This window comes from Puma concolor, chromosome D4 (genome assembly GCF_028749965.1).
Source record: "Puma concolor isolate L17-30 chromosome D4, mPumCon1.1.hap2, whole genome shotgun sequence".
Classification (NCBI taxonomy): Eukaryota; Metazoa; Chordata; class Mammalia; order Carnivora; family Felidae; genus Puma; species Puma concolor.
Window position 1 is genome coordinate 94,626,742 of NC_141679.1, and position 24,670 is coordinate 94,651,411.

The window sequence follows — 24,670 nt, forward strand, 5'->3', positions numbered from 1 at the left end:
CCGCGCGTCCAGCCGAGCCGACGCCAAGATGGCGGTTCTGACAGACGGAGGGCGGCCGCGCCGGGGGTCCCCGGGGCTGGAGCGGAACCGCCGCGGCTGAGCCCCTGAGCTGCCCTCGAAGCAGGCGCCCGGCCGCCGGGACCCGGGACATGGTGCGATCCGCGCCGGGTCGCCGTCGTCGCCGCCGCCGCTGAGCTCGCGGGCCGCGCTGGGCTCGGACGTGGGAGCGGGAAGATGTTTTCCGCGCTCAAGAAGCTGGTGGGGTCGGAGCAGGCTCCCGGCCGCGACAAGAATATCCCCGCCGGGCTGCAATCCATGAACCAGGCGCTGCAGAGGCGCTTCGCCAAAGGGGTGCAGTACAACAGTGAGTGCAGGCCGGGCGCGCTGGGTTCCTGCCAGGGGACGTGGAAAGGGGGGTCCGAGGGCACGGGTGGAGGAGGGCGCTGCCCCGCAGGGTCCGCAGGCCCGGGCTTTGGCGACTGGGACTTGGCAGAGACCAGGGCCCTGTCGCGCCCCCGGGGCCTGGCGGTCTGCGGGGAGACGTGGCAAGTCCTGTTGCTCCGTGTGAGATGTGCTGAGCCCTTACCTGTGGCAGGTACCCTAGGGGTGTTCACTTGGGCTCAGGAGGTGATGTCGGGAGGTGATGCCAGGCTGGAGACGAGGTCCTGGAGGACCCCAGGGCCGGAGTGGGGGCGCCTGGGCCCGTGGCGTTCCCCTCTGACCGGTGGGTCATTCCCGAGGAATACGGGCACGTTAAGAAATCTGTGCGTTTAGTTTGCACGGTAAAATTCGTCCAGGCGGTTCCTGGTGCGTTCTGCGGTGCCCTGATTGGCCCGGATAACCTCGTCCAAGAGTGATTCTTATATAACGTGGGGAGAGCTCTGTGGTCTGTGACGCTTGAAGGGGTGATGGGCTCCCCGTCAATGAACCACGTGACAACCTGCCCAGGGGCGGTGAGATCCAGCTGGATGTGGTGGTTTGAGCTTTGGGATTTTTCTTTGTAGACTTCGCATTCAGTTTGAAGGGAATATCATCTACGCCACGCGTTCCTGCCCCCCTCTTCTTTTTTTTCAAGAAGCATTTGTAAGGGATATATTTGGAAAAAGCTCCAGAAGGCACAGAGACTCTTATTGTAGGAGACTTCTCTTCCCCCGAGGGAAGGAGGAGTTATTTTCAGACGCCTTCGGAGCCCAGGACGTTTCCAGTCCTGTCATAAATTATGTAAAATGTATAGCTCCTGAGGCTGATGGTCCTCTTGGCCTCTTTTAAGGTTTTCCATCTGGCTGGCCTTTTCCTAGCATTACTTAAAGGACTTTTATGTTCTCTGGTTTTAAATTGTTTTCCTTTCAAGTATTTGCATATATTGCTACAAGATTTTGGGTTCCTCCCTACCCCCGCCCCCTTTACCACTTTCAGGGGAACTTTCTGGTCCCTATGATGACATATTGAGGTGGTACCATGCAATATTAAACTAATTAGAAAGACCTTTGTGCAGGTTTAATTTCTTTACATTTATTTATTTTTGAGAGACGGTGCATGAGTGGGGGAGGGGCAGAGAGAGCGAGGGAGACACAGAATCTGAAACAGGCTCCAGGCTCCGAGCTGTCAGCACAGAGCCCGACGCGGGGCTCGAACCTGTGAACCACGAGATCATGACCTGAGCCAAAGTAGGATGCTTCACCAACTGAGCCAACCAGGGCCCCTAAAGACCTCTGTGCAGGTTTTAAAGAGAGGTATTTTAGATGTGGGTGTATTCAACTCTCAATTTTGTATGTATTTGTCACATTCAGAGAAGAGAATGGTAAGTCGAGTTACTCATGTGTACAAAGCTTTAGAATTTCCATTTGGCTCCCTTATTTACTTTTATTACTTAGAGTATTATTGTAAGCTTAATTCTAGTTGTGTGGAAATCAGAGCTGGAAACTGTAAACTTTTCACCTTCTGAAAAGCACTCCCTGACGGGCACATCCCCTGGCGAGGGTGGTTAGGAAAAAGGGGGAGGTGCCATAGAGTTGTTCCAGAGAGGTGAACCCAGCCTCAGGTGGTTGAGGGACAGGCTGTGACTCCCTACAACTGCAGCAAAGGTGGAGAGATGGAGAGAAATCTCATTTAGTGGGAGATTGGCCCAGTAGGTGAACAGTGTGCAACTTGGAAACTTTGATTTCCTTCATTTATTTATTTTCCAAAATACCTTATTTAGGGGAAACCAGCCAGCAATCTGATGACTATAGGTTCAAGATATTTACACGCAAGGGTTGATGGTTTCCAAGTGTATCTGTTGCCTCTTACAGAACCTTGTCCTCCTAGGGCAAAGTTTTCTTTTAAATTGCTGTGATAATAGAAGTGATTCATGTCATATATGCAAGAGCCCCAGCACACACATCAAACTTAGAATCAAACCCGAATGAGACGTTGGACCATAATTATAGTTTGAAAGTTAATTGCATTCAAAGTGGAAGAAAGGATGTTACCTGACTTGGTCTATCCTGTCTACTCTGGACACGATTTACTGGCCGCGTTTAGTGAAGAAGCTTGAACTGGGGCACCTTCCCAGGTCAGGAAACGCCAGTCGTAATGGAACTTGTCAGGACTGCACTCCTCACAAAGACAGCGTCCAGACACTGGGACAGCCAGAGTCCTGGCCAGTTGGATCTCAGTGCTAGAATTTAGAAATGGACTTAAACACTTTCTCACTGAAAAACCTTCTGAAAGGCTGATTTCAGGGTGAGAGCTTTTCCAGGGTAAGAAGGAAACGGCTTTAAAATCATATCAAGACTGTATGAACAGACAAGTCATGTTTGAAAAAGAACCAAAAAGAACAGCTAGGAATGAGAAACATAGCCGTTAAAAGCAAGAAGCCAGCAGTCAGGTGAATCAGCATAATAACCACACTAAGGAGAGAATTCACGCCTGGAAGGGAGTTGTGTGGCACAGGAATGGAGCACCCATGGGGTATGAGTTTCACACAAGATTAGCAAGAACGGGGAAGAAGCAATATTTGAGGGAACGAAGGCAGGGTTTTCCAGAATCCACGAAGCACGTGAAACTCCCAAGAAGTCCCAGTCCAGGGTTTTAAAAACATCCTGCGAGCGTTTCAACATCGAAGTCCACGAAGCAGCCAGAGCCCAGCCCGCCTTCAGAGGAGCAGCCCACACGCCACCGAAGCATCAGTCCCGTTTGCGGCCTGAGGGAGGTCCTCACCCGAGGAAGCAGTTACTCGCGAGTGTGTGTGCTTCAACTCGTTTGCAGTCTGAGCCGGACCGTTTGCTGTGCACAGGCGCCCGCTGAAATAATGCCAAGGTTGTGCGCCGGGCCGATGGAAACGGCGCTCGGGACACGGGGGTGGGGTTCAGAAGGCTAAGGTGAGCGCCGAGACCGGTGAATATGTGGGGCGACATCCAAGCAAGCGCTGGTCGTGGCCGTCACCGCGATGGTGACTAACATGGTCCAGGTGGAAGGAGGGACTGATCCCCTGGAGAGACTCACGGAGCCCGGGACCGGGCCGATCCGAGTTAAGGCATTGGAAAGGCCTTGCGCTTTGGAAGATAAAGAGATTAATTAACTTGAGATGTATCACAGCAAATGTGAATGACTGTTAAAAATTTAAGTTACTGGGCAGGAGCGCCTGGATGGCTCAGTCCGTTGAGCGTTCCACTCTTGATTTCGGCTCAGATCACGATCCCAGGGTTGTGGGATCAAGCTCCGTGTCAGGCTCCGCACTGGGCATGGGGCCTGCTGAATATTCTCTCTCCCTCTGCCCCTCTCCCCGGTGCTTGCTCGCTCGCTCTCCCTGTCTCTCAATGAATGAATGAGTGAATAAAAATAAATTTAAAACAATACAATTCAGTGATCATGAACATCCCACATACTTGTGGTCACTGACTTAGGAATACAGTTTGAAAATTTAGGAAAAACACAATAAACCCCAAGAAAGGAGAAGGAAGGAAATGACCAAGAAAAAAGCAAAAACCAGTGACTCTTTTTTAAAAGAATCAATTGAAATGTTCACCAGAATGGAACATGGTGTGTGTCTGGTAAAGCAGATTCTGGAGAGATTGATAAAGAAAAAAGACAGGTGTCACGAGTGATCAGGAGTACGCAACTATAACTACAAGGTTTTAAAATACATAATGTTCTGAATAATTTTGCGCCAGTAGAACGGAAAACTTAGAGTGGGCAGTGTCCCAGAGAATGGCCCCTAAAGCCGACCCTGAGAAATACAAAATCTGAGATCAGAGAGCCGAGCATCACACTGATGGAGAAGACACAGAGGGTAGGGGCACTCAGCCTGCTTCCTGCACTTGGTAAATCCTGCTGCCAAGACAGAGGAGGACAGTACCAAAAGGGTAACCGTCCGGTCCTGTCCATGAGCACAGAGGGAATAACCCAGTGAGAAGCCAGGAAATCGGATCTAGAAAGTCATCAAAATATTCATAACAAACCATCGTATCGAGACCAAGTAGGACTGCCCAGGAGTGCACAGATTAATAGAAAAGATACATTCTACGCTTTACCAGCGGGTTAAAGGAGAAAAAGCATCATAATCTCAGTAGGTGCAAGAAGATCTGATAAAATTCAACGCTCATTCGTGATTTACAGAAAATAAAAAGAGGAAACCCACTTTTTTTTTTTAAAGATTTTTATTTTTTAGTAATCTCTACACCAACATAGAACTCGACCCCACAACCCCAAGATCAAGAGTCACATGCTCCACCATGTGAGCCAGCTGGGTACCCTGAGAAAACCCACTTCTTAAGAAGCAAACTAGGAACAGAAGGAACTTCTTCTACCTGTTCAAGAGTATTTACCAAAACCTGCGTCCGTATATACTAATGAGACATAGGAAGCATTTCTTTTCAAATCAGGACCAAGGCAAGGACTCCCCTCTTTCACTGAGCTTTCCACTAGGACATAGAATTCCACCCAGTACAAGAAAAAATACAAGTGTGGAGCGGGGGCAGATACGTGCCCTTCTAAAGGGAAAAAATTAACATAAAAATAATGAATTTTCCCAGGGTGCCTGGATGGCTCAGTCAATTAAGCGTTGACTCTTGATCTCAGCTCAGGTCTTGATCTCGGGGTCATGAGTTCAAGCCCCACGTTGGGCTCTGCGGTGGGCATGGAGCCTACTTTAAAAAGGTGTGTGTGGGGCGCCTGGGTGGCGCAGTCGGTTGAGTGTCCGACTTCAACCAGGTCACAATCTCGCGGTCCGTGAGTTCGAGCCCCGCGTCGCGCTCTGGGCTGATGGCTCAGAGCCTGGAGCCTGTTTCCGATTCTGTGTCTCCCTCTCTCTGCCCCTCCCCCGTTCATGCTCTGTCTCTCTCTGTCCCAAAAATAAATAAACGTTGAAAAAAAAAAATTTTTAAAGTGTGTGTGTGTGTGTGTGTGTGTGTGTGTGTGTGTGTGAAGTCTCCCTTTGTTGGGACACTGTTACGTGTAGGAAATGGACTTCTCACGCCTTCTTTACCACAGCGCCCAACCTCTGTTTCTGGCAGCGTGATAAAGTTAGTGAGCTGAACAGCCCTTCCCTTAAAAAACTTAAAAAAAAAATTTTTTTTTTAATGTTTATTTTTGAAGGAGAGAGAGAGTGTGAGTGGGGGAGGGGCAGAGAGACAGGGAGACACAGAATCCCAAGCAGGCCCCAGGCTCTGAGCCATCAGCACAGAGCCCGATGTGGGGCTCGAACCCACGAATGCGAGATCATGACCTGAGCTGAAATCGGACGCTCAACCGACTGAGCCACCCAGGCTCCCCAAAAAGCATTTTAAAAGTTTGAATAAAACATTTAGGAAAACGTCGACATATCACTCAGTTCTGAACTCGGATAAAGGTTGTGCAGCTGTCTGGTTGCACGTTTCTTAAAAGCAAAGGGGTGATGTTGGGAGGGAAGCCAGCTCTGAAGCCGCCTTCTCCCTGAGGCACCTGCCTGACCCTGGCTGGGTGGTGATCCCCGTGGGGCAGGAGGGAAAACCCTGAACCCATTCTAGAAGGGGCCTCTCCCAGGAGAGCCCCGCCCAAAGCCAGGTCTGTGCAAGCCCATTGGGTGACCTCCGAGAGGGTTTGCCTCTGCATCATCAGTGTGGTCCCAAAGTCTGAAATGGAGGATTTACTTAAGGTCTTCCCAGGTTGTTAGCGTTCCGAACAACGGGCAGAAATACCACAGGTGCCTTCCGACGGCGGCTCCAGCCCGGATCTTGGAGAGGCTCCGGGGATAAAGTTCCAAGAAACTGGAGCTGCTGGTGGAAGATCAGGAAACCGGCAGACAGCGGCGGGAGCAGGGCAGGCTGACAGCAGGCCCTGGCGGCTTCGGGGCTCGGGCTTCAGGGGATCCGGTCGTGCACGTCAGTAGCACCGTAACGGCTCTGAGTGGTGAGGTCGCGACGCGGAGTGCGGGAGCGTTCTGTGGTGTATACGGCGTCGGGGCCGCTGCACGCCTGAAACTAACGACGTGTTTTGTGCCGACTGCCCCTCAGTGACAAAGTCAGTACGTAGAGTATGTTTAAAGAAGTGGAAGAGGTTTCGGGAAGTAAGCGGAATCCGAAGAGCATAAAAAAAGGCCAAGTAGGCTTGAAAAGGAGCCTGCCTGGGGAAGCTAAGACCAGGGAAAGCGCGACCATGAAGTGAGAGTCTGACGCCATCAAAAGCAACATCCGGAGAGTGAAGGACAGCCAGCTCCTGGCCCGCCGCCGGGACGCGCTGGGGGCTCCGCGTTTGTGCTCCCGCCCTCGGGGTGAGCTGCGCGTGGCCTCTGTCCACCCACCCTCACCGAACGCGTGTCTCGTGTGGGTCCTTAACGTGGGGAGTGCTCTCCTAAAGCGACACGCTTCCTGCAGGGTGTTCAGGCTCGTGACGGGGACCCAGGGCATCCCCAGGGCCGCGCTGACAGCACAGACACGTCCTGGTGGCTCTCCCCGGTTCTGCCGGGTGTTTGGCTTCTGGCTGGAATCGCGTCTAGACTGCCTGCAGCCTTGAGGGCAGTGGCTTGTTGTGTCCCATCTGGTGATGGGATAAAGTGGGAGCAAGAGGAACACCCCTGGTCTGACTGGAGGTGCTTCAAGTTGAAAGCAACTACCACGTCCTGATGGCGGAAGCTGGGGAGGGTGGCGGGGGTGGGGGGGGGTGGGGGGTGGGGGGGAGTTGATGTCCTGATGGCGGAAGCTGGGGAGGGTGGCGGGGGTGGGGGGTGGGGGGGAGTTGATGTCCTGATGGCGGAAGCTGGGGAGGGTGGCGGGGGTGGGGTGGGGTGGGGGGTGGGGGGGAGTTGATGTCCTGATGGCGGAAGCTGGGGAGGGTGGCGGGGGTGGGGGGGGGTGGGGGGTGGGGGGGAGTTGATGTCCTGATGGCGGAAGCTGGGGAGGGTGGCGGGGGTGGGGGGGTGGGGGGTGGGGGGGAGTTGATGTCCTGATGGCGGAAGCTGGGGAGGGTGGCGGGGGGCGTGTGTGTGGGGGGGGGAGTTGATGTCCTGATGGCGGAAGCTGGGGAGAGTGGCGGGGGGCGTGTGTGTGTGTGGGGGGAGTTGATGTCCTGATGGCGGAAGCTGGTGAGGGTGGCGGGGCGGGGGAGCTGACGTGGTGACCACGCTTCGTGGGATGAGTAGTGAGTGTCCGAGAACAGGGGTCTTGGAGGAGGACGGGTTGCAGGAGAAAAAAGCTGGGCAACTGTGGGGCCAGGCCAGGGCTCTGGACAAGCCCCTGCTGGCCTCACCCAGCCCCAGGCTGTGAAGCACCATCCGCCGTCCACACTGCTGCGCCGGGCACCTGCGCGGGGCCCAGGAGCATCGCGGGGTCCTGGCGCGGGCTGCCCATCTCATCCACTGCTGCCCCGCCTGCCCCTCGTGTCCCCGCACTCGCTGCCTGTGGGCTCGCTCACTGCCGCGTGCGCACTCCTGGCACACGGGCCGCCACGTAAATCCACATTGGACCGGCACGGCACAGAACACGGGCTTGCTGCCGTAACCCCACGTGTGCGGCCTGGAAAGTGCTGGCGCTCTACAAAATCATGTGCTAAAAATACCAGGGCTGTGAGAAAGTGGGTTAAGAGCAAACTACCAAAACCTAGGGAGCCTCCTAAGAACATCAGCTGCCGCCCAAACCCTCCGGCAGCCTGACCCTGACCCTGACCCAGGGAGTCAGGGGTCCCCAGGACATCTGGCTGTAGGCGAGACCGCTCTCCGGCAGGTGTAAAGTCCCAGACCGGTTTGACTCCATCAGCGCGGGGGCGGGGGGGGGGTGGGTGGGAAATGTTTCGGGGTCGTGGACAGGGAGGGAGAGCAGAGGGGCCGGGCTGCCGGGACACGGACGGTGTGGTCTCGTCCACGGGCCGAGCAGGGGCCCGACCCCTTGCGGGGGGTCTCCCAGCCAGGCCGCTCCCCGGCATTGGGCTCCTCCCTGCTCGCCAGCCACGCGGGCCACGCTCTGTGTGGAAGGAACGTGGGTGGCAAGTGGGCTCCTGTCGGTGAAGTTAAAGTCTGCCGTTGGTTTGATTTGTTTACCCGATCTGTCCTCCCCCCCCCCCCCCCCCCAGTGAAGATTGTGATCCGAGGAGACAGGAACACGGGCAAGACCGCGCTGTGGCACCGGCTGCAGGGCAAGCAGTTCGTGGAGGAGTACATCCCCACGCAGGAGATCCGGGTCACCAGCATCCACTGGAACTACAAAAGTGAGGGCAGGCTGGGGGCAGGGGGGCAGGTCGAGGGTCCGCCCTCCTGACTTGGGGGGCAGGTACCGCACCCTTTGTGCGGTCGGGGCTTCTATGGAGGCTCCCTAGGCCTCGGTCCCTGGGAGACGCCTCCCCGGCTGTGCTGTCCTCACAGAAACCCTGTAGACCTTGAACGCAGAGGGCCGCAGTGGGGGCACCCGTTAAAGCCGTGCTTGGGTTGTCCTGAAATCCCCTCCCGCGGGAAGCTGCTCCAGAGACACAGACGAGGCAGTGGTGGGGGCGCCTCGTGGGGGGCTGTGCCAAGACCCCCTCGGTTCTGAGACCCTGGAGACCACCAGAGGGCTCAAGTTCCAGGTTTACCACATGTGACGCATCAGGGAGCGCCCCGGGGGGGGGGGGCTGCTCCCGTTACAGCCGGCACTGCGCCCACATATGCTCCACCAGCAGGAAGGACCCCTCTGTCCCTTTGAGCCCCGCCCCTTCACCTTTGCAAGGTCGAGGTCACGCGACAGACAGAGCACGGGGCACCTCGAGGCCCCTGGTTGCAGCTGAGCTGCAGGCGCTGTTGCCCCCGGGACAGTACGGCGGCCCCGTGGGCGGCAGGGCAGTGGCTTCGCGGGTTCAGAAATCATGAAACCAAAGTCCTTTGAACCATTTTAAACATCCGTTTTTATTGAAAAAAAAAAAAAAATGTAGTCGTCAACACACGGGGTCTTTGTGGAAGTTCCCGCTTCCCACCACATCCCAGGACGGCTGCGTGGATCGGCGCCACCCCAGTCATCAGCTGGGGCTGGCGGGGCCTGAGGGCAGCCACCCACGGCACCCCTTCCCAGCGGGGGTGAAGCTGGCCGTGCCCCTCAGCCTGGGGCAGGTGTGTGGCAATTCCCCACCCCTCCCTTTTCCCCTCGGAACCCGGGGTGGAGCGGCGAGCCACCGTCCTGCCCTTGGGCCCTGGGCCCGGACTGGCCATTCGCGGGGTCGGCCCCCTGGGTCCCCCGCACCCCTCCCAGGTCGAGCACCGCCAAGGAGGGTCTGAGGGTCTCTTCCCTGTGAGGAAAAGGCAGAGCACAGAAAGGCCAGTAGTTCTGAGCAAGCCTGGCACAGGTGTCCCGACGGCCTGCACGAGGGCCCCCTCCCCTCAGGAGCCTGTCCTGGACCAGCTCCACCCACGGGTTGGGTGGAAACTTGACGCCAGGAGGCCAGCTAGAGTGGGCCCACGTCCTGGGGAGTGAAGTTGAGGCCGGTTGCTGGGTGAGAGTCGGGCCTGAGCACCATCAGGCCCACCGAGGCCTGACCCAGCACCCAGAGCCTGCTCCCCAGGTGCACCTGCAAAGAGCACCTGGCCATGTGGACCCGGGCCGGGGACAAGCCCGCCCCAGGGACACCCGCCGGAAAGGGGTGGCATGTCAGCTGAAGACAGGCCAGGATTGCTCACTGCGCCTTAAGCAGGAGCCTGAAGGAGCGATGAGTCTCCCTGCCGTCCGGGGAGGGGGGAGGGGCCGTGGCTCCTACAGAGGCCGTGGGGGGCGGGGCGGGGGGGGCTGTCCCTGGAGAAGGTGCTGAGGGAGGAGCGCAGTGTCTCCTGGCGGGGGACCCACCCTTGAAGAGTGGGAACAAACCTGGACACCTGGGCAGCCCCTAAAAGCCCCTCTGCCCAGAAGGTCGACGGTCATGTCAGGCACTAATCTTTGTATCCCCCCGTTGTAGCCACCGACGACATCGTGAAGGTTGAGGTCTGGGACGTAGTTGACAAAGGTAAGTCCTGTCTCTTTATTACAAGTACATTTTCCTGATGCTTCGTCCATTCTGCGGAGCAGATGTCCCCCCTCCCCCATGCTCACGCTTTGGGCATGTCCTTGTGTGAGTCACGGGAACCTCTGGGTTCTCCGCAGCCGCAGGGCGGACACAGGAGTGTGTGACCAGAAGGTCTGCCCCCAGGAACAGCCAGGGGCTGTCGGAGGTCTGGGCTTGTGCTCCTTCCCTGAGTTTCTGCATCTGAGGCCGCTCCCTCCTGCATCCAGGGTGGCGGGGCGGACGCACAGCAGTGACCTGTAGGGACCTCGGCCTCTGCTGCTTAAATGCACATTTCACGCACTGGGACAGAGCACGTGGCCGTGGGGCAGACACGGACCGGCAGCGGGTGGGCCCCAAAGCCAGAGGCCTGCACGAGGCTGTTCCAGAAGCCCTTCCTGCAGCAGTGCCCTTCATGTAGTGCCCTGGGCCCGGAGCTGAGGACCAGGTCCTGGGCTTCTGAAGCTGCCACCCTCCAGGGGCATGCGCCCACGTGACTGCTGCCCCACGGTCGCTGACGGCGGTGGTGTCTCTGTGCTCTCACAGGGAAGTGCTCCAGCTGTCAGGACCACACCCCAGTGCGCCTGGTGAGGGGGGCGGGCATGCTCCCCCTTCGGAGCCCTCTCCTTCCCTCCTCTGTGTTTCTGGGCAACACAGAGGATCCGTTGCCGGTGCCCCATGTGTGCCCTGTGCTCCCGAGCACGGTGTCACCCCTGGCCTGGGAGGCTTGCCGTAGCCACAGGTGTCCTCAGCGAGAAAGGACGGTCTGTCTTCTGTGAGCTCTGGGTTCTGGTGCCAAAAGTGCAACCCCTGTCCCCTCACCATCGTCTTCGGGTTTAGGTGGGTGTAGGTTCCCAGGCCCGACTCGGCTGCTGTAGGACAGCCTGAGGGTGAGCGGGAGCTCCAGGCAGGCCAGGAGGCTTAAGCCGCGGGGCCCTGGTGAGTGCTCAGCATCCCTGCAGCTCCGTGTCGCCTGGTCCCCTCCACCACCCCAGCCCGTTGCTTGTGGGACAGGGTGTGAGCATGCACAGCAGCAGAGGGCGTCGGGTTTGAGAGCCTGGTGGGAAATGCAGAGTGGCAAGGAGGCGAGGCCCGGCGAGTCTTGGAGCGCCCCGAGAAGGGAGGGCACCTGGGAGCAGCCTTGTACCCCAGGGCAGCGGAAGCTCACCGAGAGTGTCGGTGGTGCCAGGATGCGGCCCTGTGGCCCGGGAGCGGCCACCAGGAGGGCGCAACGTGGCCAGCTGCCGTCAGACAGGGACCGCCCGCTGCGCCCCATGGGCCCCAAAGGCGGTTAGAGGGTCAAAAAGGAGCTGTGGGGACAGGCAGCAGCTGGTGTGAACGCGCCCAGTCTATAACGGTGATGGTGTGGAACTCTTTATTCCTCAGGACCCGCTGGAGTTGGCTTTAGCTCCTTGGGGCCGCTCAGGGCCGGGCCCAGCTCGGCCGGCACCAGCACCAGCTCAGGGAGCCTCTCTGGCCTCCAGTGCAGCACCTCACAGGCTGGGCCGTGCCAGCCTGTGCCAGCCGGCAGCACCCTCTCGGGGCTGGGACCTCTGTCGATCCGGGAAGGAAGTGCCCGAGTTCGAACCAGAGCCCGGGTGGGGGCGTTAGGGCGATCTTGCTGAGCGGCCCCGAGCCCTGCCGGACGTCCCTCCAGTCTAGGCCAAGCTCTTGGAGCCCCTCAGGGCCTCTCCTGGTGAGGTCGGCAGCTACAGCTGCCAGGAAGGTCTCGGTAGGGTTGCGGCCGCTTCCCTGGCGCTGGTGGGTTTGCTCCAGTGCCCGCTGTGGGGGCCGCGGCTCCCCGGGCCTCCTCCTCAGTAGAGTACGGCGCCTGCTGGAGGTGGGGGCCGGGCACAGGGTGGGATGTGGGGAGCCGCGTCCCTCCCTGGAGCCACAGTTCCCTCTGTGACTTGTGTGTCTTCTGACCAGGGAAGTGCAGGCGGCGAGGTGACGGCCTGAAGGTGGAGAACGACCCCCAGGAGGTGGGTAGGCCGTGTCCGGCCACGGGGCCCACTGCTCAGATGGGGGTTGGGACCCTCCCCGGGACTCCAGTGGCACCAGTCGGCCCCACTCCTCATGCGAGCCTGCGCCGCCCACGGCTGTATTTTGGGATGGCCGGGCCTGCCTAAGCTGCTGGCCTGCAGGGAGTTTGAGCTGAGGGCTGTCGAGGTGCACTGGTCAAACCGTGTGGCCCCACGCACACGTGGGCACGAGTGTGGCTCTGAATGGGCTCTCGCTGTGGCCACCACTCTTGACACAAAGAAGTCGGGCAAACCGGCACCCCTTCCCTTCGAGGGAGGCCTTCACGTTGTTCCCAAGGGCCCTGCTCTCTGTGTCCTCCTGCCCGTAGATGGTCTCACGATTGGCAGGCAGCCTCCTTGATCCCCTCTAGGGCAGGAGGGTTAAGTGACCACCTGGTCCAGGTCTGTCTGGCCCTTTGCGTGACACTTTGCCCCTGGCCCCAGCACCGCAGCCTGTGTGCGTGCAGCCCGCGGCCCTGTCTGTGTGCTCTAGAAGGTTCTTTGCAAGTGTCTTCCTCAGTTCTGGAATGTACACCTTGCAATGGGGCGCCGGCTGCTCCAGCCCGCTCATCCCTCTGTGTGGCGTGAAGTCTGTGAGGCCTGCGGGTGGGATGCTGTTGGCCGGTGGAGAAGGCCCTGATCAGGGACAGAGCTGATGTGGCCCCGGGGCCTGAACTGTTCACTACTAGACCTTTTGACGCAAAGTTTTCTGACCCCCACCCTGGATAATCTCGTCTACGTGGTTTTTTTCCCAAAACAAAAATAGCTGTTGTCTTTTCAGATTGTGAAAGTCCTGTTCAGCCATTTCCAGGAGGAGACCGGGTTCTCGCCCCTGGGACTCTGCCCGGAGCACCCTCCCTTATGCCCAGTTCTCTCCTGTCCCTAGGCGGAGTCCGAGATGGCCCTGGACGCCGAGTTCCTGGACGTGTACAAGAACTGTAACGGGGTGGTCATGATGTTCGACATCACCAAGCAGTGGTAAGGGGGCACTGGCCGGCAGCGGCCGTCGAGGCTCCTAGGGCCTCGCCACCCGGAGGGCTCCCCCTGCAGCCCAGCGGGCGGTGGTTACGCCGGCATCGCGCCTGGTGCCAGACCACGGGAGCCTCTCCGTGGGTGTCGTGCGCTCCAGCAGTTCAGCCGCCGGGAAGCGGAGGCCCAGCCGTCTCTGGACGTCTCTGTGTGGCGGGCGGGCCGGGTGGGGGGCACGGCCCCGGGGGAGGCGCACCTCCCACAGCCCACGGCCTTCCCTGAAAGGACCACGCGGCGTCTGGCGGGATCGAGCGACCGCTCGTTTGGGGCTCCCCGAGGACACGCCCCACATCCTTCGATCGCGAGGGGGCGTAGCTAGAATCCCAGCGAAACGCTACGGAGCAGGCTGCGGGGAGGAGCGTGGGAGCGGGCCACGCGGGCGACACGAGCGGACTCCCCGGTCCCGCCTCTGCATCAGCCCAAGGTGGGGGCTGGCGAAAATGGCCTGTGGGGTCTAGCTCCGCCTTGAAATTCTCATCACCGCATACGTAATGCCGCCGTGAGAGGCTGGCCCAGGCGTCACTTGGTGCCGGCCAGGTTTTCCTCAGGGCGCCGCACACACAGATTCCGTCTTCGGGACACAGGCTCTTATACACGCATCCGCAGACACTGCGTTTATCTGAGGGCACGTTCGCGCACGGTCGGAGGCGCCGGCCTTGCGCAGGTCAAGCTTTCACTCTCGGGAACCCGGAGGGTTCAGGCCCAAGGGATCTGACGGGGCCTCCCGTCAGCCCTCCCGGCCCGCAGGGATGCGGTCCCTCCCGCCGGGGACCCATCACTAGCACGTGCGCGGGAGGCCCCTGGGTGGCAGCAGGCGCACCTCGGAAGCGTGCAGAGCAGGGCGGTGGCCCCCACGGACAGACGTGCCTGTGCGAGAGGCGGCCACCCTGCTCTCCCGGGGTCGGCGCCAGGGAAGGCCGGCGTGTCTCCCGGATGAGCTGCAGCGGTCCCTGCCGCCAAGGCACCTAGAGGTGGTTTCCCCGCCTAGAATCTGCGAGGGCGCAGCTCTGGGTAGGCCCTCGGCATCCCCGAAGCTCCCCGCGGCCTTTGCCCAAGGCCAGGAAGGACCACTGGCGGGAGCGAGGGGGGAGGGGGGAGGTGCCGTGTGTGAGGGGCAGCAGGAGCCCGCCCGCGGGCCTGGGGCAGGGACGGGAGGGGCAGGTCAGCCCGGACGGGAGCAGCCGCAGCACCCTGCCGGTGGTGCCACTCTGTCTGGAGCCTTCCCACGGCGAACGAGAATGGCTCCTCTGAGCCCTCGTGGGCCGGAGCCAGGCCCGAGTCGCTGGGCCCCGTGGCCTCGGACAGAACGCTGGAGACGGGCCCCAGGGCGGGAGGCGGATCCCTTTGGTCCTTTGATAACAGTTTCAGTTACCGTGCCTCCCGGGAAAATAAAGTCCAGTCTGTCAGCACGGGCGTGCGTGTCTGCATCGTGCCCGGTGGCGGTCTCTGGGTCGGGACGCGCTTCGCACCACGTGTTGGCCCCACGGGGCAGCCGTGCCCCACAGGGGGTGCAGAGACACCTCACCCAAGGGACTCCCAGGAAAGGAGGTTGAGAGGGGCAGGAACCAGCGGAACCGAGGGCTCGGCCCTCCCGGCTCCGTGCGCTCCGGGTGAAGTGGCGGGTGGGGGTGTCACAGCTGACCCTGAGGACGTCTCTCCTCACCTGTACCCCCTCAGGACCTTCAACTACATTCTCCGGGAGCTTCCCAAGGTGCCGGCCCACGTGCCGGTGTGCGTGCTGGGGAACTACCGCGACATGGGCGAGCACCGAGTCGTCCTGCCCGACGACGTGCGTGACTTCATCGACAACCTGGACAGGTGGGTGGGTGGCCGGGAGACCTGGCACCTGGGACGCCCTCCTGCCCTCCCTCCTGCTCCTCGGACTCGAGGCCCAGCTGCATCCCAAGGGGCTCAGACTCCTCCCCCTGCTCCAGCAGGGCCCCTGCTGCGGGCAGCGAGGGTCAGAGAGTGACTGGCAGAGGGTCTGCAGAGGGCAGAGTGGCTTCCTGGCACCAGGCAGGCCGGGTCGGGGCTGGGTGTCGGGGTGATGCAGTGAGGCCCCCCTCGGGGGCGTGGAGGGCTGGCTGGCCCAGGTGTGGTCCGCGTTCCAGAGGGGCTGAACCACCCCCCCCCCCCCAAGCCTCTAGAACCTTCTGTTCGTCCTGCACACAGGCCCCCGGGCTCCTCCTACTTCCGCTACGCCGAGTCCTCCATGAAAAACAGCTTTGGCCTGAAATACCTTCACAAATTCTTCAACATCCCGTTCCTGCAGCTCCAGGTGAGCCCATCCCCGGGGGCAGAGCGGCAGCGCTGCTGCCCGCGGGTGCCTTCCCAGTGCAGGGGCAGGGCCACCCTCCCGAGCAGAGCCAGAGCCGTCTGCCTGGAATGCGGCCGCCGTGAGGGCTCACTGTGCCGGTGCCGGCGGCCCCGTGACGCCCGCTCCCTCCCCCTCCGTCCCCCTCCGTCCCCTTCCTCTGCTCTGCTGCTAGCCTGAGACCCAGGCCTTTCTAGAATTTTCGCGGATGTGCCTGCAGGAGAATGCAGGGATCCTTAAGATGTGTCAGGCCGTCTCTGACCGACAAGCCAGGAGCTAGACGTGTGGGTCGGCGGGTGCCCCAGCCCCTCTCCCCCTGGACCCACCCTGACCCCGGCCACGGGCTTCACCGGGCCTGCTCGGGTGCCTCTTCCCCGTGTGGGCACGGCCTGTCCCCAAAGGCCCGCAGGAGGGCTCTGCTCCCCGGCTCCTCTGACCCCCGCCTCGTGGCAGGGGTGGCCCCCGCTGGTGCATAGCTGCGGGGAGAGCCCCGCCATGTCTCACCCCCACACACACTGCGCAGGCACAGTGCCTGGTATGCGGCCTGCTGAGTCCAGGTAGCACGCCTGCCCTGTCTCGTGTCCTCCCTTCCTCCCTCCTCCCTTCCTCCCTTCCTTCCTTCTTCCCTTCCTCCTTCCTTCCTTCCTTCCTTCCTTCCTTCCTTCCTTCCTTCCTTCCTTCCTTCTTCCCTTCCTCCTTCCTTCCTTCCTCCTTCCTTTCCTTCCTTCTTCCCTTCCTCCTTCCTTCTTCCCTTCCTCCTTCCTTCCTTCCTTCCTTCCTCCATCCTCCTTCCTCCCTCCCTTCCTCCTTCATTCCTCCTTCCTCCCTTCCTCCTTCCTTCCTTCCTCCTTCCTTCCTTCCTCCCTCCCTCCCTCCCTTCCTTCCTCTCCTTCCTTCCTCCTTCCTCCCTTCCTCCTTCCTCCTTCCTTCCTTCCTCCTTCCTTTCCTTCCCCCCTCCCTCCCTCCCTCCTCCCTCCCTTCCTCCTCCCTCCCTCCCTTCCTCCCTTCCTCCCTTCCTCTCCTCTCCTCTCCTTCCTTCCTTCCTTCCTTCCTTCCTTCCTTCCTTCCTTCCTCCTTCCTTCCTTCCTTCCTTCCTTCCTTCCTTCCTTCCTTCCTCCTTCCTTCCTTCCTTCTTCCCTTCCTCCTTCCTTCCTTCCTTCCTTCCTTCCTCCATCCTCCTTCCTCCCTCCCTTCCTCCTTCATTCCTCCTTCCTCCCTTCCTCCTTCCTCCTTCCTTCCTTCCTCCTTCCTTCCTTCCTCCCTCCCTCCCTCCCTCCCTCCCTTCCTTCCTCTCCTTCCTTCCTTCTTCCTTCCTTCCTTCCTCCTTCCTTTCCTTCCCCCCTCCCTCCCTCCCTCCCTCCCCCCTCCCTCCTCCCTCCCTTCCTCCCTTCCTCCCTTCCTCTCCTCCCTCCCTTCCTCTCCTCCCTCCCTTCCTCTCCTCTCCTCCCTCCCTTCCTCTCCTCTCCTCCCTCCCTTCCTCTCCTCTCCTCTCCTCCCTCCCTTCCTCTCCTCTCCTCTCCTTCCTTCCTTCCTTCCTTCCTTCCTTCCTTCCTTCCTTCCTTCCTTCCCTCCCAGACTGAGAGCGAGTGGGGGAGAGGGAGAGAGAATCCCAAGCAGGCTCCACACTGAGCACAGAGCCTGACATGGAGCTTGATCTACGACCCTGGGATCATTACCTGAGCTGAAATCAAGAGTCAGACCCTTGGGGCCCCTGGGGGGGCCCAGTCGGTTAGGTGTCCAACTTCAGTTCAGGTCATGATCTCGCGGTTCATGAGTTCAGGCCCCGCGTCGGACTCTGTGCAGACAGTTCAGAGCCTGGGGCCTGCTTCTGGTTATCTCTCTGTCTCTCTTTCAAAAGTAAAACAACATTTTTTAAAAATTAAAAATAAGTAAATAAAAGAGAGAGGGACACTCAACCAACTGAGGCACCCAGGTGTCCCTCTGTTTTCTTAATAAACGTTTTACTCTGGAGCAATGTTAGGTTTACACGGAAGGGACAGGGACGGTGCAGAGGGCTCTCACACCGCCCGCTCAGCTTCTTCGGTACCTCTCTCCAAACCACAAGCAGCGAGGGTCCGCCGACTGCCACACGCTGCCCCCCGAGGTGTCCCGCTCAGGCCCGGCCCCACCTCCCACGTCGTCCTGAGCCTGCTCTGGGCTGTGCGATCGCCGTGAGCCCCGTTCAGGGTCGAGGCTCTGGGCTTTCAGGGAGAAGCCCGCAGAGGCGACTGCCCTTCTGGGCACATCACGGCAGGACTCGTGACATCTTGTCCCTGGGATGCTGGCCCGGGGCCCCTCTGCAGCCACAGTGGTTTCCATTCTTTGTCCAGAAAGGCGTGGGCTTGCCCAGGGAGGTGGTCGTCTTTCCTCTCCTGTCCTTCTGTCTTTGGAAGGAAACCAGGGCCCTGCAGACAGGGTGGTTGCCATTTGCGGCTGGAGGGAAGGCTGGCGTGGGCCCATTTCAAGGCAGTGTCCGCGGTCACTGCACCCTGCCCTTCCTTCAGGGAACCCGCATCGTTGTCATAGATCCCTGTAGCTACGACCCGCACACCCATGCGGAGGTGTCCCCTGTACCTGGTGGGCCACACCGCGTGTCGTGTCGCTGGAGCAAGCGGCAGAAGGTTGTGCGGCTGATGCGCGGAGGCGCTGAGGCGCTGAGCTCCGGCCCCACAGCCGCGTTCGCACGTCGGGGCCGCCTGGACCTCTGGGGCTGCGTGTGGGCGGGGCGCCGTCTTCGGTGGGGGGTGCTAACATCAACGACCTCGTCCTCGGAGCCACGGTGAACCGCCTGGGTGTCGGACGAGGCCTTGGGCGCCATGCCCCGTGCTCAGCTGCTGCTTAATTCCTCGAGGGCTGGCCGAGCAGGGACACGAGGCTGAAGGGATCTGCTTCCCCCGTAGAGAGAGACGCTGCTCCGGCAGCTGGAGACGAACCAGCTGGACGTGGACGCCACACTGGAGGAACTGTCGGTGCAGCAGGAGACAGAGGACCAGAACTACGACATGTACGTCAGCCCGGGGGCCGCCTCGGGTCAGACCTGCGGGCAGGCTCTGCGGGAGCACTGAGGGCGGGCCCGCCACGCACGCCTCTGAGCGGGGGTCTGCCTAGGAGACGGCAGCGAGGAGAGCCCCCACCCGGGTAGACCCGGCAGCTTGGGCCGGTCGTGTTGCTCAAAAAACCCGAGTCATTTCCTCCTCGGATGTGGCCGTGCACAGACTGGAGCAAGGCAGGGGGAGTCCAGGCCCCCGAGGGGAGGGAGAGGAGGGCGGCTCTCGCGGTGAGATCAGCCCCGCAGCCCTCCCCGTTCCCTGTATCGGGGTTCTTTATCGTTAACGCGCAGCGACACCCTTGCTTTCTAGAACAGGCAGCTTACGTGTCAGGTGGAGCCCACCTCACCTCGGGAAGCAGACGCTCCCTGGGGACGGACACCCTGAGGCCCTGCCCCCTCCCTATGTCCACCCTGCAGATTGGGGCCAGGCCTTAATTGACCTGACGGGCCCCCGGGGGGCCCCAAGCTGACAGGGGTAACCGGGGTACAGCTGACCGTCCGTTTGCCAGACACGGTTGCCGTTCTGGGCCACGGTTCCCGCTACCCCGGGCCGAGTGTGCACCTGAGCCCCTGGCGAGACCGGCCGTCCCCGATATCTTCCGCTGGGGCTGCCATGGGTTTGAGTTCGGTTTCCCAGATCGATGGCGATGTACAGTAGGGCTCTCGGAGGCCTGACCTTGGGGAGGCTTGTGGGGCAGGAGTGGGAGCTCAGTCCTCGGCAGCGGAGGGAGCGGTTCAGAGCAGAGCGTGTGCCCTGCCAGCGGCACGGCTGAGTGGTGCTGAGCGCCCCTGTCCGCTGCGTGCCCGGGGTCCCGTCCGCCCTCCACAGTTCCCCGGGGAGGCACGCGCTCTCTCAGGCAGGTGTGACCTGAGCTGCCCCCGAACAAACAGGTGCTCGCGTTTTGTTTGGTGCACAGAGAAGGCACGTAAACGTCGGAGCTGAGGCGGGGCACGCTGCTTCCCGGCCTGGGCTCCTGTCCTGGGAGCGCCGGCACCCCAGTAGGTGTCTGTCCCCCCGGGAACTCCAAAGGGCCTTAGGGTCTCCCTGGAGCCAGATCCATTCGTTGGTTCTGGAACCGGCTCCAGCGGTTCTGGGGGAGTGAGTTTTCACACACTTGGGCTGCTTGGCCGGTCCCGGTGGGAGCCCCACCCTGGCGAGCAACTGCCCTCACCGTGGAGCCCGTCCCGGGGTTGACCCGCTTCCGTCAGCTCCTCTGGCTGAGAGCGCGGGCACCCGGCACCACCCGGCCCCCTGCCCCCTGCCCCCTGGGGTGATGGCAGCCAGAGAGTCCCCTGCGCTCACCCCACAGCCAGCCCCAGCATCAGGCAGCACTGCCAGGGGCCTGGCGGAGACGTCTCCGCGACGCTTCCTGGAACATGGGGGATAGGCCGCCGCAGACGTAGGCGGGCAGACGGGTTCCGCCCTCGCCCTGCCCTTCTTTCTCACCTGCCCCGGAAATCCTAAGTCGGAGGTGCCGGTGCCCAGGGAGCCCAGCCAGCAAACGGGCCAGCTCTTCACTGCAGACCTCCTGTGGGGAAGCCTCCACGGGGAAGGCGATGCCACGGGCTGGTGGCATTCCCCACGGTGGCCCACGAGCGGTGGGGCTCGTCACTGACCTCCAGTGGGACTTGGAGCCCCTGGTCTTGGCTGCTGCCTGTCTCGGGGGTCGGGGGCCTCCCCACCTCAGGTCCTGTGTCACGGGTGGAGAGCTCAGGGCGTGAGCCAGGGGACTGCCACACCTGCCTATCAGCACCCGCCGGCACCTTCCCTGTGGTGCTCTGCTTGAGGCCTGGGGGGCAGGAGGGCTGATAAGCCCGAGGGTGAGGACTCTGCTGTCACCCGCAGCTCAGAGGAAGAGCCCCAGGGGAAGGCAGGTTGCTCACTGCCTGCCCTGTGTCCCCCCAGCTTCCTCGAGATGATGGAGGCACGCAGCCGTGGCCACGCGTCCCCACTGGCCGCCAACGGGCAGAGCCCGTCCTCGGGCTCCCAGTCTCCGGTGGTGCCTCCGAGCACCGTGTCCACGGGCAGCTCCAGCCCCAGCACGCCCCAGCCGGCCCCACAGCTGCCCCTCCAACCCCCCTCGGCCTGCCCCTGCCCCCCACCCCCCGCGGAGGCCCCACCGCCTCCCGCAGCCCCCGCCCCGCGGCGCAGCATCATCTCGAGGCTGTTCGGGACGTCGCCAGCTGCCGAGGCGGCCCCTTCATCCCCAGGTAAGCCCGGGAGCGGCTCTTCAGGGTGGGCGTGACGGGCGATGTGGTGGGGCGACCGGCCTCCCTGGCCCCGTGAGCTTGGAGACCGGGAGGGGGTCCCCGTCCTTCCTCCTGGCCAGGCAGCCCCGTGGCCGGTCACCTACATACAGCCTGGGACGGGCCCGGCGGGGGCAGGCGTCGGACAAGCAGGAACCGGCCTGTGCTGTCCACAGAGCCAGCCCCGGCCTCAGAGGCCCCGGCAAAAGTCCAGAACGTGGAGGATTTTGTTCCCGAAGATGGCCTTGACCGCAGCTTCCTGGATGACACGGCTCCCCGGAAGGAGGAGAAGAAAGTCGAAGCCAAGGTCTCACAGGACAGTGACAGGTGAGAGCAGGGGCCAGGCAGGTCGGGGCCCTCAGCCTCCCCTCTGCCTTCTACACCCCTGGGTGAGCAAAGAGGACAGGCCTCACCGGTCCAGCAGGACCTCGAGGGAAGGGCTCAGGGAAGCTTCCACGCTCCAGGAGGAAGCCCGCTCAGACCAGCCATCGGGCTGCTGACTGGCGGCTGGACCTGGGGCTCGTCCCCCTGCCACAGGGAGGGAGCAGGGGCAGCGAGGCTGGCCCGTAACACAGGTGGCCCGACCTGGCATATCTGTGGTGCCCCGTGACCTGCCTGTCCACACGTTCTTGGGCTGATGCCATTTGAGAGCACTGGCGGAGGGGCAGCCTGTGAGGGCTCCCTGGGAGGTTGGGCCCGGCAGGGGGAGAGAGAGAGAGAGCAGTTCAGGCTTGGCCGCCCCACCCCTACCGCTCACCCTTGTCACGGGTTCCGGGCCTGTCCTGCGCGGGCTCCCCCACGCCACACTGACCCCAGGTCAGACCCGCCGGTCCCTCCGGGAGTGAGAGTAACAGAACTGAGCCGGCAGCCGAGCCCCTCCACACCCACACCCTTCACCCCGCCTTCGTGCAGGAGGGCACCCACACTGCACGTAAACGGAGCAGCCCCCCCCCCCCCAACAGCTTCCCGGTGTGTGGTGGTATCCCTGCCCCTCCCCCGGGCCCCCACCTCGCGCCCCCCCTTCCGCCAGCTTGTGTCACTTTCCTGCCACGCCGGTGGGTCCCCTCCGTGGCCCGCATCCTCACGCAAGTGCCGAGCGCCAGCGGTAGAGTGGCTCCCGGCCCGGTGCCCACACCCGGCAGAGACGACATCCAGAGGTGTCCGGGGTGCGGGGTGGGAAGTCGGACTCTCCGTACCCGCCTTGTGTCCTCTGACCACCCTGCCCCTCCTCCGCAGCGATGGGGAGGCCCCGGGGGGGAACCCACTGGTGGCAGGCTTCCAGGACGACGTGGGCCTTGAAGACAGGCCGCCCGCGGGCCCTGTCCCCAGGAGAGACACCACTGCCAGCGAGGAGGAAGCAGCGGGGATGGCGGGGCACACCAAGGCCACTGCCGCAACCCCCCAAAAGTGCGCCGAGCCAGAGACCAAACGGTACGTGGAGGGGATGCGCCCTGGGGTGGGGGCGGCCGAGAGCCCCCTGACCTCGTCCTTGTCCCGAAGGCCATCCACGCAGGCCTCGAGGCCACCTAGGGCCGTGGAGTCCCGCCGGCCAGGTGTTCGCAAGTCGCACCGCCAGGACCCCTCAGGAGGCCGCGAGGAGAAGAGGGGTGAGCAGGTGGCGTCATCATCGTCATCAAGTGACCCCGAGGGGCCCATCGCCGCCCAGATGCTGTCCTTCGTCATGGACGACCCTGACTTCGAGAGCGACTCAGACACCCAGCGGAAAGCGGTGAGGAGGGGACGGTCTCGGTGGGAATGGCAGGATGGAGCAGAGAGGGCCAGGTGACGACATCCTGGGTTGAGAGCCCCAGACCAGCATGTGACCCCAGGGCGGGGTGCTGGGGCCCAATCCCATGACAGCAACCACAGAAGGGCTGCGGTGTCTCGGCTGCCACACCTGGGCCCCGCTGGCCACCCCAAGTCCAGGCTGGGCGTGGGGGCCCCTGAGGTGGCTGTCACCTGCCCAAGAAGCACAGGAGCCATCCCACAAGTGTCACGTGACAGGTAGCCACCCAACCTGCCCCCCACTCCAGGAGGAGTTCCCGGTGCGAGAGGACCTCTCTGACGACACGGACGAGGACGCCCGCCCTGCCCAGCCGCCCCCGCCCTCCAAGCCCCCCGTGTCCTCCTTCAGACTGAAGAATGACTCGGACCTCTTTGGCCTGGGACTGGAGGAGATGGGCCACAAGGAGATCAGTGACGAAGGTAGTTGAGGGGCTGGGGGTCCCACCGCCACCTGCCGAGTGCTTGCCCGGGAGGTACCTGGCGGCCGGGAGAGTTGGCCCGCTGTGTAAGCCCCTGGAGCACCCATGGCTCCCTGTGGTCCTGGCCCTGCCCTCCATCCTGGGCCCCGACCTGCAGTGTCACCTGGGACACATCCCAGAAGTTCCTTGTCCCCCAAAGCGGAGGAGTGGGGGTTGTGGTGGGTCGGCCCCACGGCGAGAGAGCGCCCCGGCCGCCCGCGTAGCCTGGTAGTGCCCCCGTGTGCTCTCCAGCCGGTGCGGCCCAGCCCTGGGGTGCACTGGGGAGGCTGCGGGGCCCACGCGGTGTCTCCCCTGTGCAGAGAAGGAGGGCAAGCCTCCCTCGAAGGAGAAGAAGAAGAAAAAGAAGAAAAGCAAAGAGGTAGGAGCCCTGCCTCCCACCTCTGGGCGCCCGCTGGGCAGTGTGGGGTCCCGGCGTCCACACGGCCTGAGCCACCCCCCTTCCCAGGAGGAAGAAAAGGCCGCGAGGAAGAAAAGCAAGCATAAGAAGGCCAGGGACAAGGAGGAGGGCAGGCAGGAGCGGCGGCGGCGGCCCAGGGGCACCACCGAGAGGACCGAGAGGACCGCGGCCGACGAGCTGGAAGCCTTCCTGGGGGGTGCGGCCCCGAGCGGCCACCTCCGCGGGGGCGGGGACTACGAGGAGCTCTAGGCCTGGCTCCGCCGACGGCGGCCCGGCGCAGGGATGGCCGCGGGCCTGCTCCACACTCGCTGGGGAGGCTGGGCCCGCCCTGCACCGAGCCGGCCAGCGGGCAGCGGGCATCGGGCTGGGCCGTGCGGGGAGCCGGCCCCCAGCGCTTCTCAGGGATGGGACTGAGGCCGAGGAGGCCGCAAGGCTGTTTACAGGGCGGGGCGCGTCCTCGTCACCGGCCGGCTCCTGCTTGCCCCTGGCCCGCCGCGCTCGCTCTCCTGGGCCCCCCACGCGCGGGCGGGCTCCGCTTCCTGCCCCTTTCGGCATGGGGGGCAGACGCCAGGCAGCACTGGCGCCTTTTCCCGGGCCCAGGGTCCAGCTTTGCACCTGCGCTCGGGCTCGCTGCCGGCCAGGCCGGGAGGTCGTCAGACACTGTTTCTCTCGTGTTCCTCCACCACTCCACTCTGACCATAAAGCTCTCCTGTTTTACTGCGTCTGTGTGTGCTTCTCCCTGTGAGCCACCCCGCCTGTCCCGGGTGGCCCTGGGTTGGTGGGCAGGTCCTAAGTTCCCTGCCCTTCTCCCGGAGAGGCAGCTGCCCCCCCCCCCCACTGCCCCCAACCCATCGGAGGCCTTCTGGCACCACGTGGCCCAGGGAGCTGACCTGCAGGAGA

At 62.2% G+C, this 24,670-nt stretch overlaps 1 protein-coding gene and 1 long non-coding RNA gene across 3 annotated transcripts; one reads left to right on the top strand and one right to left on the bottom strand.

The window, feature by feature from the left end:
- The first annotated feature begins 41 nt into the window (after positions 1–41).
- On the top strand, positions 42–24,492 carry RABL6 (RAB, member RAS oncogene family like 6). Of its 2 annotated transcripts, XM_086684550.1 has the most exons (15): positions 42–364; positions 8,524–8,658; positions 10,366–10,413; positions 12,379–12,431; positions 13,357–13,448; positions 15,177–15,317; positions 15,672–15,777; positions 18,714–18,817; positions 20,769–21,073; positions 21,286–21,436; positions 22,346–22,540; positions 22,610–22,838; positions 23,143–23,314; positions 23,673–23,731; positions 23,819–24,492. In XM_086684550.1, exons 1-15 carry the CDS (start codon positions 235–237, stop codon positions 24,017–24,019), a joined length of 2,121 nt encoding a protein of 706 aa, XP_086540676.1. In that variant the 5' UTR covers positions 42–234; the 3' UTR covers positions 24,020–24,492. The 2 variants fall into 2 exon arrangements, with proteins under 2 accessions (XP_086540676.1, XP_086540675.1); XM_086684549.1 differs by having other exon boundaries at positions 22,346–22,838.
- Positions 17,735–18,718, bottom strand: LOC147575179 (uncharacterized). The gene is made up of 2 exons (XR_015243243.1): positions 18,388–18,718; positions 17,735–18,218 (listed from the first exon to the last, which is right to left on the bottom strand). It is a non-coding gene; the product is annotated as an uncharacterized LOC147575179 (long non-coding RNA).
- Positions 24,493–24,670: the final 178 nt, after the last annotated feature.

Bases quoted from the DNA above. Each gene is read 5' to 3' on its own strand.
- RABL6 (XM_086684549.1), top strand. From the start codon at position 235: ATGTTTTCCGCGCTCAAGAAGCTGGTGGGGTCGGAGCAGGCTCCCGGC. The intron at 365-8,523 runs GTGAGTGCAGGC...CCCCCCCCCCAG, and splicing joins CAAAGGGGTGCAGTACAACA to TGAAGATTGTGATCCGAGGA. The intron at 15,318-15,671 runs GTGGGTGGGTGG...TCCTGCACACAG, and splicing joins TTCATCGACAACCTGGACAG to GCCCCCGGGCTCCTCCTACT.